We start from the raw sequence: 15158 nt of genomic DNA, 5'->3' as shown, positions 1-15158 counted from the left end.
GAACAGTATGGCCACCCCCCGGGAACCCCATGTAAAACCCGAGTGCCAGATCCTTTCGAACCCATAACGGGCGAGAAAAGTGCACTGAGTGGCTAAAAGGTGCATTTCCTGTAAAAAGAGGATGTTGGGTGCATGATGCTGGGCGCTGCGAAGGACTGCAGTTCGCTTTATGCGGTCTAGCAGACCGTTGACGTTCCATGACACAATGTGGAGGGGTCTATGTAAGGTGGACATCATCAGGGCGGATAATGTGTGTGGGATAGTAGTGCAGATATATCGGGGTACCAGGGGAGGCAGCCTCTCCTAGCCGGGGCATTGGGGTGCATTTCGTGTGGTCTGTTAAGCGTCATGTCGTCAGTCATGACTTGTGTACATTGACTGATGCCAATTAAAACAAAAAACGGCAGCCCATAGGCGGCCAAAAACAATAAACCATCAAGAGACAACAGTCTGCCCCCTCCCTCGCCCCCAACACACCCCACCCTACACTTCTGAACTTGAAGCATCTGTCGCCCTGAAGAGGAAAAACAGCAAACCACCAACACAGCTGAATCGGAGTGCTAAGCTAAAACGGTTAGCGAAACATGAGCGTGGCAGAGATGGACCCCTCCATGAAGGCAGATGAGAGAATCGTTTATAGCTAGAAAAAACAATTTAGCAGTAAAGGCCAAATGACTACAATTAAATCAAAGTTCTCAGGTAATATAAGTAGTAGAACTTGGCTTGATGTTGGTGGACCCCTTCATGTCTATGGACTTGGAAAGGGGGGCGCAGCTGTAGGGGTTGCCGAGAAAACAGCTTACGGATGTCCTGCCAATTGGCCCCTTAGTTCAGCTTCCACCGTCGTCCCCAGTTCCTCGGAGTGCAGGACTACGTGACAAGTCAGAGCTGGCCTGGCGCAGTGTCCCAGAGGGGTCTGGGATGCGGCCCAGATCAATCAGGGATCCAGTTGAGCTGGGAGATGCAGACCTTCTAGGCAATGCTTGAGGAAGGGACAGTTGAGACGCAACCCCTGGTGAGCGGGAGGCAGCTCCACGGCGGTCACCCTTCTTGCAGGACCTAGTGCGGCACCTTTAGGGCTTGGGCAGGGTTGGGTGAGGCTGCATAGAATCCCGCCGGGCAGGAGAGGAGGCCAAATGGGTCCAGAGAGGGCGCTCATCCGTGAGCCAGGTCCAAGCCGCCTGGGGGCTATAGAAGAAGAGCGCCTTGTCCTGAAAGATGACTCAAAGCCGAGCCGGAAAGCGAAGGCCATAGCAAAGACCCAGGTTACAGAGCTTCTGCTTAACTTGTTATAAGTTTGATGTTGGGCTTGCACCTCCCTGTTGTAGTCTGGGATGACCATAATCTTGTTGTTCTGGAAAGTCAGGGGGCCCTGCGTCCGAGCCACCCTAAGGATAGCGTTTCTCTCCCGGAAATTGAGGATCCGCAGGATAATGGGCTGGGCAGGAGCTCCTGGCAGAGGTCGGGGAGCCAGGGAGCAGTGGGCACGTTCAATAGCAATCCATGGGGAGAGGGACTCTTTAGGCATCCAGGTGCGCACCCAAGTCCCCACAAATGTGTCTGCATGGCCTTGCTCCCCCCCTCGGGAAACCCTATGAGGTGCAGGTTGTTCCTCCTGAACCTGTTTTCGGCGTCTTCGGCCCCATGGTGGAGTTCCGAGGTCTGAGTCTGAAGACAGGCCAGTTGAGTCTTCACTTGGCCTGTATCGTCCTCAGCCGTGGAGAGATGCAATTCCACCTCCAAGATCCACGCCGTAGCGTTACACAGGTCCTGACGAATAAGGGCCATGTCTACCTGTACCTCACTGATTTTCTTCTCCACTGAGGTCTGTGATGTGCCAATTGTTGGTGGCTAGTGGAAATATCCCCCAGCAGGTGCAGCAAAGGTGGGTGCTCCCCCCCCGGGATCCCGGTCGTTCGTGGTGTATTTGTACATTTTTGTTTGGGTTTCAGAGGCAGGGGTCTGCAGGGTGCAGGTCCTGCCCATCACCACCCAAGGCGGGGTCCAGCCATCGCGCGGGCAGGGAAGGCAGTCAACCAGTCACCTTCTCTGACACAAACACCCTGTAGAGTTGGAATAATAAGGTTGCTCCTAACACTGACCAGCACCTTCCCTTAGGCAAACACCTGTTGGAGTTTGAATAATAAGTTTTCACCCCACCACTGATCAGCACATTCCCTGAGGCAAACACATGTTGGAGTTCAAATTTTTATTTTGCCTCCCACCACTGACCAGCACATTCCCTCAGGCAAACACCTGGTGGATTGAGAATATTTTTTGTCCTCCTCCACTGACCATCACTTTCCCTGTGGCAAACACATGTTGGAGTTAGACTAGTGTTTTTTGTCCCCCACCACTGAGCACACTTTCACTCAGGCAAACATTCAGTGGATTGAGAATTTGTATTTTGCCCTACTACAGTGACCATCACTTTCCCAGAGGAAAACACCTGTCGAAGTTAGATTAGTAATTTTGCCCCCCACCACTGACCAGCACATTCCCTGAGGCAAACACTTAGGGCCCCATTAGGATGGCAGGAGGATTGCCTCGCCAGCCCGGCGGTAGCCACCGCCGGCCCGGCGGGGGAGATCCACCCACCATCCATGCAGAAATGACCCCCCACCATATTATAATGGCTAGGGGGACCGCGGCGGATGGAAAGACCATCCACCGCTTTTCCTGCCCGGTCGACATGTTGACCGGGCGGAAAAGGGTTCTATATGGTGGCGGAGTCTAGTAGACACCGCCAGCCATATTAGAATGTGTCTTAACAGATGCCTCTCCGTGGCGGCATTGCAGCAACTGAAAGGCATGCAGAGTCTGCTTGGCCCCCAGGGACTCCGGGGGAGTGGGGGGTGCACATTGGGGGTACCTATGGTACCCCCCTGCACTTCCATGCACAACATGGCAGTCACCGCACAGTGCCTGCCATGTTGTGCATGGAAGTGCACAGCATGCCTCCCTGGCATTGTGGCGGGCGGTGTTGAGTCCACCGCCCGCCACAATGATAGGGATGTAGGATGCGCCCGCCACTGTGGTGGCGCATCCTAATGGCACATACGGGACCCCACCCTTATGGTGGGGGTCCCTTGTTACGACAGGATGGCGGACGGACAAAGTCCGCCCGCCATGCTAATGTGCTCCTTGGTGTCAGAATAGTTATTTTGGCCCCTTCCACTGACCAGTACTTTCCCTGAGGCAAAAACCTGTTGGAGATAGAAGATTGTTTTGGCCCTGCAGCACTGATTATCACTTTCCCTGAGGCCTACACTTGTTGGAGTTTGAATAGTAATATTGCCCCCCACCACTGACCAGCACTTTCTCTGAGGAAAACACCTGTTGGAGTTCGAATACTTGGGGGCACATTAGGATGGCAGACGGACAACCAGTCGTACAGAGGGACCCCCCGCCATAAGGACGGGGTTCCCGTGCCGACCATTTGAATGCGCCCGCCACAGTGGCGGGCGCATCCTGCATCCCTAACATTGTGGTGGGCGGTGCACTCAGCACCGCCCGCCCCAGTGTTAGGGAGAGATGTTGTGCACTACCATGCACAACATGGCAGGCACAGCGCAGTGCCTGCCATGTTGTGCATGGAACTGCAGGGGGGTACCTATGGTCCTTGGGGACCCGCAACCAGCCCCCCCTGGCAGACTCTGCATGCCTTTCCATGGCGGCATTGCCGCCACGTAAAGGCATTCCTACACGCATATTGTAATATGGCTGGCGGTGTCTGAAAGACACTGCCACCATATTGCAGCCTTTCCGCCCCGGTCACAAGTCGACCGGGGCGAAAATGCGGCGGACGCTCTTTCCGTCCGCCACGGACCCCCCAGCCATAATAATATGGCGGGGGTCTTTTCAACACGGATGGCGGGCGGATTGCCCCCACCATCCTAATGGGGCCCTTATTTTGTCCCTCAACACTGAGCAGCAGTTTCTCTGAGGCAAACACCTGGTGGAGTGAGAATATTTTGTTTGCCCTCCTCCACTGACCAGCACTTGCTCTGAGGCAAACACATGTTGAAGAAAGAATCCTAATTTTGCTCCTCACGTCTTTTCAACACTTTTCCTTTGGCAAAAACCTGTTGGAGGTAGAATAGTAATTTTGCCTCCCTCTACTGACCAGCACTTTCCATGAGGCAAACTCTCTGTGATGTTATATTTGTTTTTTTAGCCCACTCATCTTAGGGCGCCTTCCCTGAGGCAAGAACCCAAACCTATATTATAGATTTTTAAATATGTTATACTAAAAATATATTTTGCTTTGTATGAATTTTAATTTACAGTATACTCACAGTAGATATCCCATCGTTTTTTTGGGAGAAAATAGATTGTAATATATTTTGGGCGATATTCTTTCAAAATTGTAAAATAAACATTAATTTCTTCTTTTGAATTTAAAATTAAACTTATCTGTAGTTTTAAATTCACTTACTTCACAATGTAAAAATTTATTTTCCTGCTGTGGCTGTTTTTCAAAATATGTGAATGATTTAAAATGTAAATAGTGGAAAGACACCTGTTTTGTTTGCTTCTATGTCTCGTATTGAGAGGCTGCTTCTGCCACTGACTGTTGTGTTTTTCTTGGTGGAAATGCTTTGTGCGTATACATCCATGAAAGGTACTTTTTCTAGAATGTTTTCATATAAATAAAAATGTACAAAATGGTACACAGGTATTAAAATTAATATTCAAGTATTAAAGTTAGTACCTGATTATTTATTTTTTTCTTTTTAAAGTAAATTTAATACACATGTATTAACCATAATACCCAATTATTAAAATGAATACCTGTGTGTTAATAGACTCCCCACCATAAACCCCTATTTCCCTTGCATCCTGTGCCAGTGCATGGGTTACACATTTTTTTTTAAAAACACAGTTTTATTTTACCCATAGTAGGAAATGTAATTTCCGTTTTAATGTATGAATTCTTATAGTATGCATTGTGAATACATGCGTTGTTAAGCTAATATATATATATATATATACCCCTATTATCATACTTTATAATGGTTTGCATTGTAAAAAGGATGCGTTGTAATGGTAATCATGTTGTAAAAATTGCATTGTAGAGGTAGATGTTGTAATGGTATGCGTTGTAACGTCATATATTCCTGTGGTTTGGAAATGGGAATGAAACATCTGGTCTCTGGCGATCCACGCCTCTAAGAAGAAGGCAGCCCAGGCCTGTGTCTAGAATTGCATTGGGATATGAGTTGCGAGGCCATTTTCTTCCTCAGATGTCCTAGTAGTGGGACATTAGGCTCAAGAGCCAACATTTTGCTGTCATAGGCAATGGCTCCTCCTACTTTGAGGTACATTTGTTTGCAGATGTTGTTCATTGGCTTAAGAAAATGAGCCACTTCTCTTGCTGCCAATCCAAGATGAAGGTTCCGTCTCATGAAAGGTTTCTGACATGACTACTCCTGCGTAACTTATTCATACGGGTCTGATTTTTTGAGGAGGCTGGCAATGGAACATCTTCTGATTTCAGGAAGTAGTACTAAAATGGAAGGAAAATTCAGAAGTTCCATCTCAAGTTTTAAAATTTGAGGTGTAGTTCAAACAGTCCAATTTTTTATCTTTAAATAATAGTACTTATAGTAGGTCATACTCCACTATACATTCAAGACCAAAAATACCAGAGTGCAAAGAAAAAGCGTGGGCTGCACAAGCTTTGTAAGTTACCTCCACCCTAAGAATAATATGGTGGAAGAAAGTCATCCTCTCCAATGTCAGAATCTCCTCCAGAAAATGGAGGATTTTTCCTTGCCCTCAAACTCAGAATCAGGCTGAAACCCTGTACAGTGACCCCTTTATTGTGTCCTCTTCATCCTACTCTGATTCTAACTCCCCCCAAAATGCTAAGATATCTCTAGCCCTAGACAAATCTTAGAGCTATCCATCACTCTGACACCAACCTTAACATAACCTATAATCAGTCTATTTCACCTCAAGTACAGCAATAATCATTCGGCTTCAAAGTCCCCAAAATAAATGCATTAATGACTCGCCTGGACTTTTCTTTGTCATGAATGTTCATTGCATGGACTTGCTGAGGTTAAGTTGCACTGGTCAACCAGTAAACAACAACACTGTTAAAGGAGGGTATTAATGGGAGCAAACAATCTCAGGAGAAATATGATTTAAATGCATTGCTTTGACTTTCACAGATGTATCCTGATCACCCCTAGTGTACTGCGGGTGGAGAACAGCGAGACAGTTGTTGTCGAAATCCACAATGAAACCAGCCCTACTAATGTTGAAGTGTCTATGTATGACTTTCCGCACAAGAGGAAGAATCTTTTCTCTACCAACATCACTCTCCACAGTGGAAATGGGTACCTGGGGATGTCAGAGATGATGGTGAGTGGACGCTTTAAAAACTATTCTTGTCAGAGAACAGTAGGGTATGGACAGAGGTCAAATGCTGCACAACATAGTTAAAAATAAGATGTTTAGAACATTAAAAAAATGGAGAAAGTCATGGTAATTGCTAACAAACACCATGTTGATTACAGAACAGTGCCAGCCCTAATTTGTTTTACATCATGTATTGACATTTGGTATAATAGCAGTTAGACAAGCACAGTCATAGCATTGCACACATCGCCCTTTTAGGTACAACATAGTGTATGAATAATAGACATCTTCGAGCATCATGTGTATTTCCATTCCCTCTAATACCTGTTGTCAAGGATCTGCAGCAAACACAATGCATGGAGCAACAGTGGAGCCCATTGTCTGTAGGTTAACCGTTGGGGAGAGTGTCAATGCAATGAGCTAGCTACGATTTTAAGAGGATCTAACCTAATTTGGGAAGCAGCTTCTGAGGGGATGCCTCCTGTATGGAACTTAACTAAGTTAACGTTCAATGAACAAAATCATTTTATAATCTAGAAATGATCTGAGTGAGCTTGTTGTATGGGGCATGTGTGGTCTGGGGTATCGCCCCAGCAACATTCTTGCCTGACAGCTTTCCCATCGTGGTCATGTTTGAGTGTGGGGGGGCTAGCGGGTAGATGCCTCCCACCCCCATTCCAATTTAGAGGTGTGCCAAATTGCTCCATAAGAGTTGCTCCCAAACTTGGGAGCGTCTGCAGAAATCTTCCCACCCACTACTCTCCCCAGCTATAGGTATGTGCCCTCATCTGCCCAGATCTCACCCTGACCCTACGTATCACCAACAGAATTGTGCCCCAGGTGCTCCCAGGCATCCAGGACCTCCCTCCAATGCTCCGCTATGGGGCGCCATCTCAACCACCTTGATTCCTCTTTAATTAGGACCCATCCCTCCATCCCAAACCATTGAGTCACATTTCTCGCCCAGGTCCGCACTACCCACAAGTGGACTTCCAGGCCACTGCTATTTTCCTCCTGGCCAGGAACAAGGTGAGATCAATGAACCTGTTCCCAACTTTCCATTTGGGTGGTCGAGGAAAAAGTCCCAGCAGACAGACCTCAACAGTGGAGTCAAGTGTTCATCCAAATGCAGTACCTACAACCACCAGTATCTCGTCCCAAAACCAATGCAGTGTGGAGCATGCCCATGCATATGAAATCTGCATCTCTATAATTGCACCTCGGGCAACAGCGAGATTCACCACCATGGGCAACTTAAATTTTGTGGGGTGTCATGTAGGTCATATGCAAGTAATTAAACTGTGTGTATTTTAATCTTGTATTTCTTGAGATCATCTGTTCTAGTCTGAGTCCCAGATTTCCTATCAAAACTGTTTCCTACTGCCGGTGCAGCTCTGACAAAGGTTTGTGAGTCATCTCTGACAATGAGCTATAGAAGCCTTTGACCAAGTTCCGTGAACGTGCGGACCAGTGCCTCGTACCCGAGTAAGTGACTGTCGGGAATCCCAGAGCCTGTGACTATTTTCTCAAACGTAATTAGGGTGTTTTGTTGGATACAGTCACCTACTGTCTCCAGCCCTACATCCGTCCAAGCTGAAATCTTTTTATTTGTGAAAATCGTGAATGGGTCCCCGTGTGGTAGACTGATCAAGGGCATGACCAGTGCATACAGGGGAATCCCCACCACCTTCGCCAAGCAGCATTTAATCTTTTCAGCACTGCAATGAGGTGTTCAGTAATAGAGTCTGGTGCTGGATCTCAACTGCTGGGTTGAGCAGTTTATCCAACAATAAGCTAGTGTGAGCAACAGACGCCGTCATGTCCCGCCTCCTCCATTCCTAACCCGCCCAGCCACTGCACAACCTACTGTATTTGGGAGGCCAGGAATTATTACTCAAAATTTGGCACTCCCAGGCTGCCCTCCACCATGGGGCACTGTAGTGTTTCTAAGGACACCTTCCGTTGCCCTTTATCCCAGATCAAGTCCCGTGATAAAGTGTCCATTGAGCAAAATCAGCATGTAGGCATTGGAAGTTTGATTAAAAAATACAACAGAAACAGCAACATGACCATTTTAGACTGGGAGATCCGAGCCATGATCGGCAGTCATAAAGAGCACCAGAAAGGTACTCAGGATCTGAGAGACCCAAGGGTATTCCTGTGATTACCATCCTGTAGGTCTTCAAGTGAATGACTGCTATGTATCCCCAGGTATCTGAAGGTGGTAGTGCCCAGTTGAGGTCCATAGAAAGCTCTGGTGGGCAATAGAAATTCGGTGACACAGGAAACAAGTAGGTCTTATTTCTGTTAACCCGAGAGACATTCAAATTCCCCGAAGAGGACCAGGGCTGTAGTAGAACCCACCACAGTATCTGTCAAGTAAATCAAGAGATCGTCGGCGTATAGAAATAATATGTCTCTAGCCTTCTCACAGTCAGACCCACACCCACTCCCCCCTGTCTAAACAACTCAGCCAAGGGCTCAATAGCTAGGTCGAACAAGAGCAGGGATAGAGGACAGCTCTGTCTGGTGCCTCGGAAAATCCCATTTTGTGGGGACACTGTTCCGCCAGTCTTAACTCGTGCCATGGGGTTCTCATAAAGTAGTTTCACTCACCGTATCCAACCGCAGATTAAATGAGGTGTTCAGGGACGGGATAAACTCAGGTAGATCAACATGGATTAGAGTAGGTATATGCAGGAGCAAGCAAAGTGCCATAGTAGTTTAAAATCAATGTTGAGCATAGAGAGTGGGCGAAAGTCTGAAGCACCGGCCCCTTGATTGCTTGTCTTGGGGAGCAGGATTCCGAACAGTATCTCACGTAGACTCAGGTAGCCACCCCAGTCTCAAATACTCTGCGTATAAGGTCTCCAGTCTAGGGGGCAATTTCAAGGCATACATAGAGTGGAATTCTGCACGGAGACCGCCCAGACCCGGGGTTTAACCCGTAGCCATGCTTTTGTTAGCTAAACAAATCTCCTGTATCATCACTGGTCCTTCAATGGATCCCTCGCATGCTGATCTAAGACCCAGAGCTATAGTGCACACTAAAAAGCCTTCTGGGCAGCCGGAGGTAGAGGAGTCGGTGCATTGTAGGGGTCTTTGAAATAATATCGGAACAGAACATTGATTGACTCTGGTGTGTAAACGGATTCACCAGCTCCAGATTTCACATGCGTGATCGGAGATCCACAAGTCTCCGACCTAATAAGCCACACCAGCAGTATATCAGATCGCCCCTCCTCCTCCTTCACTTTTGTGAGGTACCCTATATAAACATGACAGCATAGCTGCTAGAGTTCCACATCATAAAGCGTGTGAACTTCATGCATGCTTTCCAGGTCAGCAGCCTTGGTTTCCTGTACATTGTCAAGACCATGCAATCGGCCTTCAAGCACCCCAAACTCCTGATGCAGTTCTTGTTTTACAACTATTGACTGTCCCAGGCAATGACCTCACACCACGGTCTTAAACACCTCACACTCTGCTAATTCTGTAGACGCTTACCGTGCATTAACAGCAAATTAATTGTCAATGGTTTCACCAAGAGACTCCCGAAAACAAGTATCCTCCAGAGTCAATGTGTTAAGTTGCCATAAAGGGATCAATGTGCACTCCCCCAAGGGATGTGGCCTGAAACTGTGTGCCCCAGGCATTCAGTGTGGGTGATAGAGTGACTGTGTCTATGAGAGCACAAAATGGCGTCCAAACCTGTGTAACTGATATATGTGGTAAATGTGGTAATAAAAGAAGTAATCCCTACCATCCGTGTGGTATGTCCACCAAATGTCCTCTAGCTCTCAGTGGCCCATCCAGTCACGAAAACCCACAGCGATGCAGTGGACCTGAGCCCTGTGCAATGGGAGAAGAGAGCGGTCCAGGGTAACATCGGCCATCAATTAAAGTCCCCCCAATGAGCGTGTCCACCATTGTCATTACAGCCATGGCCGAGTGTCTGTATAGGAATAGTATCTGGTCCTGGTTGAGGGCAAACACACTGCCACAAGTGATATTGAGGTCCATCATTCTCCCAGTCAATAGAACATATCGACTTTCTTTATCTATGGACGTGTGCAAGGGTTCAAAGGAGACGCCGGTCCATATCCATATAAGTACACCTCTGGCATATGCCGTAAAGGAGGTTGAAAATATAAATTCTCCATCTATGGCACAGCTTTTCCACCTCACTCTGTATAAGATGTGTCTCCTGTAGCATGGCTATCTGTACCCCTGGCCTTTTCAAATATCTCTGTATATTCAATTATTGGCCTAGCCACAATCGGGAGAGCTCTAGTTCGAGGGAATTTGTCAACCTTCTATCTGGGATGAATTGTATCCCACACGTGAGGGAAGCCATCCACATAAAGGGGCATACTTTAGATCAAGTCTGGACACTAAATCAGAAGATCTCCACTCCTCTGATAGCTCCGTGTGCTTGGTCAGATCATTATTTGATTAGTTTTACTCTCCAATGCATTCTTTCTCCGAAACCCAAATTAACTAAGAATCTAATGTCCAGAAACGGGAGACGCGTAGATATGGACCATTTTCGGTCACTTCTAGTGAGCAGGTCCACCTCTACCCCCTCTACACTGGAAGTTTTTCAGACTCAGGCTGAGAGCATCCAATTATGGCTGGAGTCGGCAAGCGACGGTGTTGCCGACCTCAGAAAACTAAGATCATGAGGCCGCACAATGTTCAATGGTGGTTCTCGGATGATCTAAAAATAAAGAAACTCGATCTTAGACAAGCAGAACGCCAATGGCGACGTCATTACCTTCCAGACAAAAAAGCTTCTTACTTAGTCCTGATGGAATAATATCAGAATCTAATTACTCAAACCAAGGCCAACTAGTTCTGTCAAAAAATAATCAATGCATCAAATAAATCTAAAGAGATTTTTTCCATAGTCGACCAAGTCTCAAAGTCAGACATAGTTACGTCAAAACCCGTTCCCTCACAGAAGCTATGTGATTCTCTGAATTTATACTTCCTAGAGAAAATAGCCAGCATCAAGGCCAGTATCTCTTCTGTGGCTTGTCTTACTCAGGATTCTAATATTGACCTGAGCCAACACTGTCTTGATCAAATCCCCCTGATTTCAGAGGAGATTTTTCTGAACCTACCAAACAAAGTCAGTAGTGACTCTCCCTTGGATTGTTGTCCACCCTATATCCTCCGATAAGCCTTTACCACATGTCCTGAGCCCCCGCTCATTCTTGAACAACTCGCTGAGCATGGCATTGCCTCAGATTCCTTTAAAAGGGCGGAAATTATTCCAATCTTGAAAAATCTGGGTGCCGATCCCTCGGCTCTCTGAAATTATCACCCTATTTCTTTGTTGCCCTATCTGGGAAAAGTTCTAGAGGCACATGTAGCTAACTGTTTTAGCTCCTTTGTCGAACATTTCCAAATCTTTGATCCACATCAAACGGGTTTTCGATCCTCACACTCGACTGAGTCGGTCATTCTCTCTGTCATGGATGAGCTCAGAGGAGGGGCAGACACAGGTACTCCCAGGCCCTGATACTTTTGGATCTCTCTGCAGCTTTTGACACGGACGATCATGGTATTCTGATCGACCGTGTCAGTTATGCTGGAATTCAGGGTTTGACCCTAAAGTGACTTTCCTTCTGTTTGAGGCAACCCAAGCGGTGCGCCTCGCCAACTTTTCCTCCAGTCATGGAGACATTACCTGTGGGGTTCCTCAGGGCTTCTCTCTTTCCCGCTCCTTTTTAATCTCTATCTCTTGCTTTAATTTGTTCTCTGAGGGAAAGGAACGTTAGAATTTTTAACTACGCAGATGACCTTCAACTGGTGTTCAAGATTAATTAATCTGCCTTGTCTGAGTACAGTGTTCAAGACACAATGGTCTTCATTAGTGACTGGATGAACAACAACCAGTTGAAGCTGAATCCGGAGAAAACTGAGCTGATTCTCACGGGTGGGCCAGCAAATCCATGACATTCCAACTTCTGGCCCCCGAAATTGGGCAAACCACCTCTGCCAGCCCCCTCTTCTAAAAGCTTGAGGATCATCACAAGTAATGATCTGTCCATGAAAGCCCAGGTCAGCTCAGTTATTTCTGCTGGTTTCTTTCAGCTGCGTAGAATAAAGAAGATTAATAGATTTTTGAACAGGGAAGCTATGCTCTTGCCCTAGTGATCTCTCGCTTGGATTAAGCCAACTCATTGTACGCTGGTATTCCGGCATACCAACTGAAACGCCTCCAGCTTGTTCAGAACCAGGTGGCCAGGCTGATCTTTCATCAGCCTAAATGGCTTCATGTTAGCCCATTAATGAAAAGTCTTCACTGGCTTCCAGTGAGCAAGCGCTGCACGTTTCAGATGGGCTGCACCATCTTCAAAGCACTACATTGTAACGGCCCAGCTTTCATCTCAGCTCGCTTACGCCGCTACATTCCCACTCGAAACCTTAGATATTCCCACCTGCATTTATTGGAAGTTCCATCAGCCAAATGGAAGAAGTATGGTGGATTAAGATACTCAGTCTTGGCACCACCATTTTGGAACACTCCTCCGGCTGAGCTTAGGTCTCTTACCTTGTTAGTCCAGTTCAGGAAACAGCTAAAGACCTTGTTGTTCATCCAAGCATATACTGATTAAGTGCTCTCCCTGTCCACTGCCTTGATCTCCACTTCAACACCATGAAACTGTTGGTGTTCGTGCGTTTAATACGTGATTTTAACATAACAGCATAACATATTATGACGCTTGGTAGCAGAGTCCATCTCCCTAATGTTCCAAGCCATGAGCTTCAATGTATAGAGTGTTGGTGCCATAGGGAAACACACCTCACAGAATCTCTTCTCGCCCACCACCCCGATCTCCTAGCTAAGAAAGTCAGAGCCATCCCTGCAAGCAAATCAAAACAAAACAGGTAAAACACCCATGAACATAAACTCCCCATCCCAAGAGCAGTCTGGTACCAACCAGCCGCTCAAACTGTAAGCAAACCAACAGTCTATCATAATGCTCTAGGTGAAGCCTTCTTGGGGGGAGTAGGCTACGGTCTAGGGACAGCAGTTCTCCACTTCATCTACACCAGCCCAGAGTGTCAATAAACCCAGGAAGTCTGCAATTTACAGTATCAAAATATTCTGAAATACAGTAAGCTCCCTCACTGCCCAGAGATGTCTTTTCAGAGGAGATCACTTGCTGTTCTCAGAGTGACTAGCAGCAGCAGGGTACTGTCTGCCTGTGAGTAATCTGAGTCTGAGTCATTAGTCGCCTGTCACAGAGGGGTAACTGACCACTGAAGTGGTCTCTAACATCTTCATAATCTCATCTGCCGTTTGAGCAGCAGCACTTTCCTTCTCAGTCTGAGACACGCTTTATTTCTTTGATGTCCTCTTCATGGCCTCATCTGAGTCCTCCTCCTCAACTTCCACTCCTGTAGTGCGGCATTAGACTCTGCCCTCGGAGGTGGACTTCCAGACTTGCAGGCTTTGTGCCACACCCAGGCTGCTTTGGGATCATCACAGAAGTGATATGTTTTCTCCAATATTATCCAGAGCCAAACAGGGAACATTTGGGAATACTGCTAGCCTTGTTAACCTTGAGGAGCAAGACTCGTCTCTGCTGCACCTCCACTGTGTAGTCAGGAAATATCAAAACCTTACTGTTATCAACCACAAATGTGCCTTCAGTTCTTGACTTCTGAAGCAGTTTATCTCTGTCTTTGTAGGGAAGGAGCATCGCCACTATCGGGTGCAGAGGGCATCCTGGTGTAAGTGAGTCGGCCGGAACTCAGTGTGCTCGTTCCAGGGTTGACCACTGTCTTGAGCCAAGGCTCAAGGTAAACAATTATGACCCTGCCTTCCACCTCTTCAGGCAGCCCACCTATCCTAATGTTATTCCTCCTGTTGGGCCCTTTGGCATCTACTGCCCTGCGTTCAAGTGTGCAAACTCTGTCATGGAGCTCCGTAACTTGGTGTGACAGCTTTTGTTGTGCAGGTTGCAAGTTAGCAAGCAAGGATTCTGCCACTTTAATTCTCCAAGCTAGCTTATGGTTTTCTGCTATTAGCAGTCCCAGCCCCACTGACAATATACTGATATCTTGATGTAGGGTGGCCTTAGTATCAGTGATGGCCTTGAGTATTTTGGATAACTGCTGCTAAATTGGGTCTTCCAGGGGTCCTGACCCTGGTCTCTCCTGTCTCAGCTCACAAGCGGCGGTCTCCAAATCAGGGGCGCTCCCTTTGTTCTCGCCCAAGTCTTACCCATCCGTTCAGGGTTTTTCTTTTAGGGTGGCTCTGTAAGCAGCTGGTAGTTGATGCCTGCTCCCATCACCTACCACTGGTCATGCAAGGTTTAGCAATGTTTGGCAGAAAGCCCTCCAGGTGCAGCTCCCTAGTGTATGAAGGTTTGCGATGTTGGCCTTATTACATTGCCAGCTGTGAGAATGCCACTGCAGATCTCAAACCTCCCAGGACACTTAGGGCATCATTAGGATGGTGGGCGGACTTTGTCCGCCCGCCATCCTCACGGTAAAAGGGACTGCCCACCATATGTGCAGGAGTCCCGAGAGTGACATTAGGAATTGCCTGCCACACTGGCGGGCGCATCCTGCATTTTTAACATTGCGGCAGGCGGTGCTTTCAGCACCGCCCGCCGAAATGCCAAAAATGCATGTTGGTTGTGAATGTGCATGCACAACGTGGCAGGCACTGTGCAGTGCCTGCCATGTTGTGCATGCACATGAAGGGGGGTACCATAGGTACCCCCCATGTACCCCCGCAACCCCCCAACATCCTGGGGGGCCACAAT

General features: G+C 47.4%; 1 protein-coding gene across 3 annotated transcripts in view; it reads left to right on the top strand.

Annotated features, from left to right (window-relative positions):
• LOC147748463 (A.superbus venom factor 1-like) overlaps positions 1 to 15158 on the top strand; it is a 1277467-nt gene that overhangs the window by 83401 nt on the left and 1178908 nt on the right. For 2 of the 3 annotated variants that reach the window (XM_086962056.1, XM_086962049.1), the window contains exon 2: positions 6180 to 6372. In XM_086962056.1, the coding sequence (XP_086818182.1) occupies positions 6180 to 6372 (193 nt within the window). Of the gene's footprint in view, positions 1 to 6179; positions 6373 to 15158 lie in introns of those variants that run through there. The other variant, XM_086962065.1, reaches the window with a different exon arrangement.

Source organism: Lissotriton vulgaris, chromosome 1_1 (assembly GCF_964263255.1).
Source record: "Lissotriton vulgaris chromosome 1_1, aLisVul1.2, whole genome shotgun sequence".
In the NCBI taxonomy this organism is placed as follows: domain Eukaryota; kingdom Metazoa; phylum Chordata; class Amphibia; order Caudata; family Salamandridae; genus Lissotriton; species Lissotriton vulgaris.
Note: the sequence above shows the minus strand (reverse complement) of the source record. Positions and strands in the feature narration are given on the sequence as shown.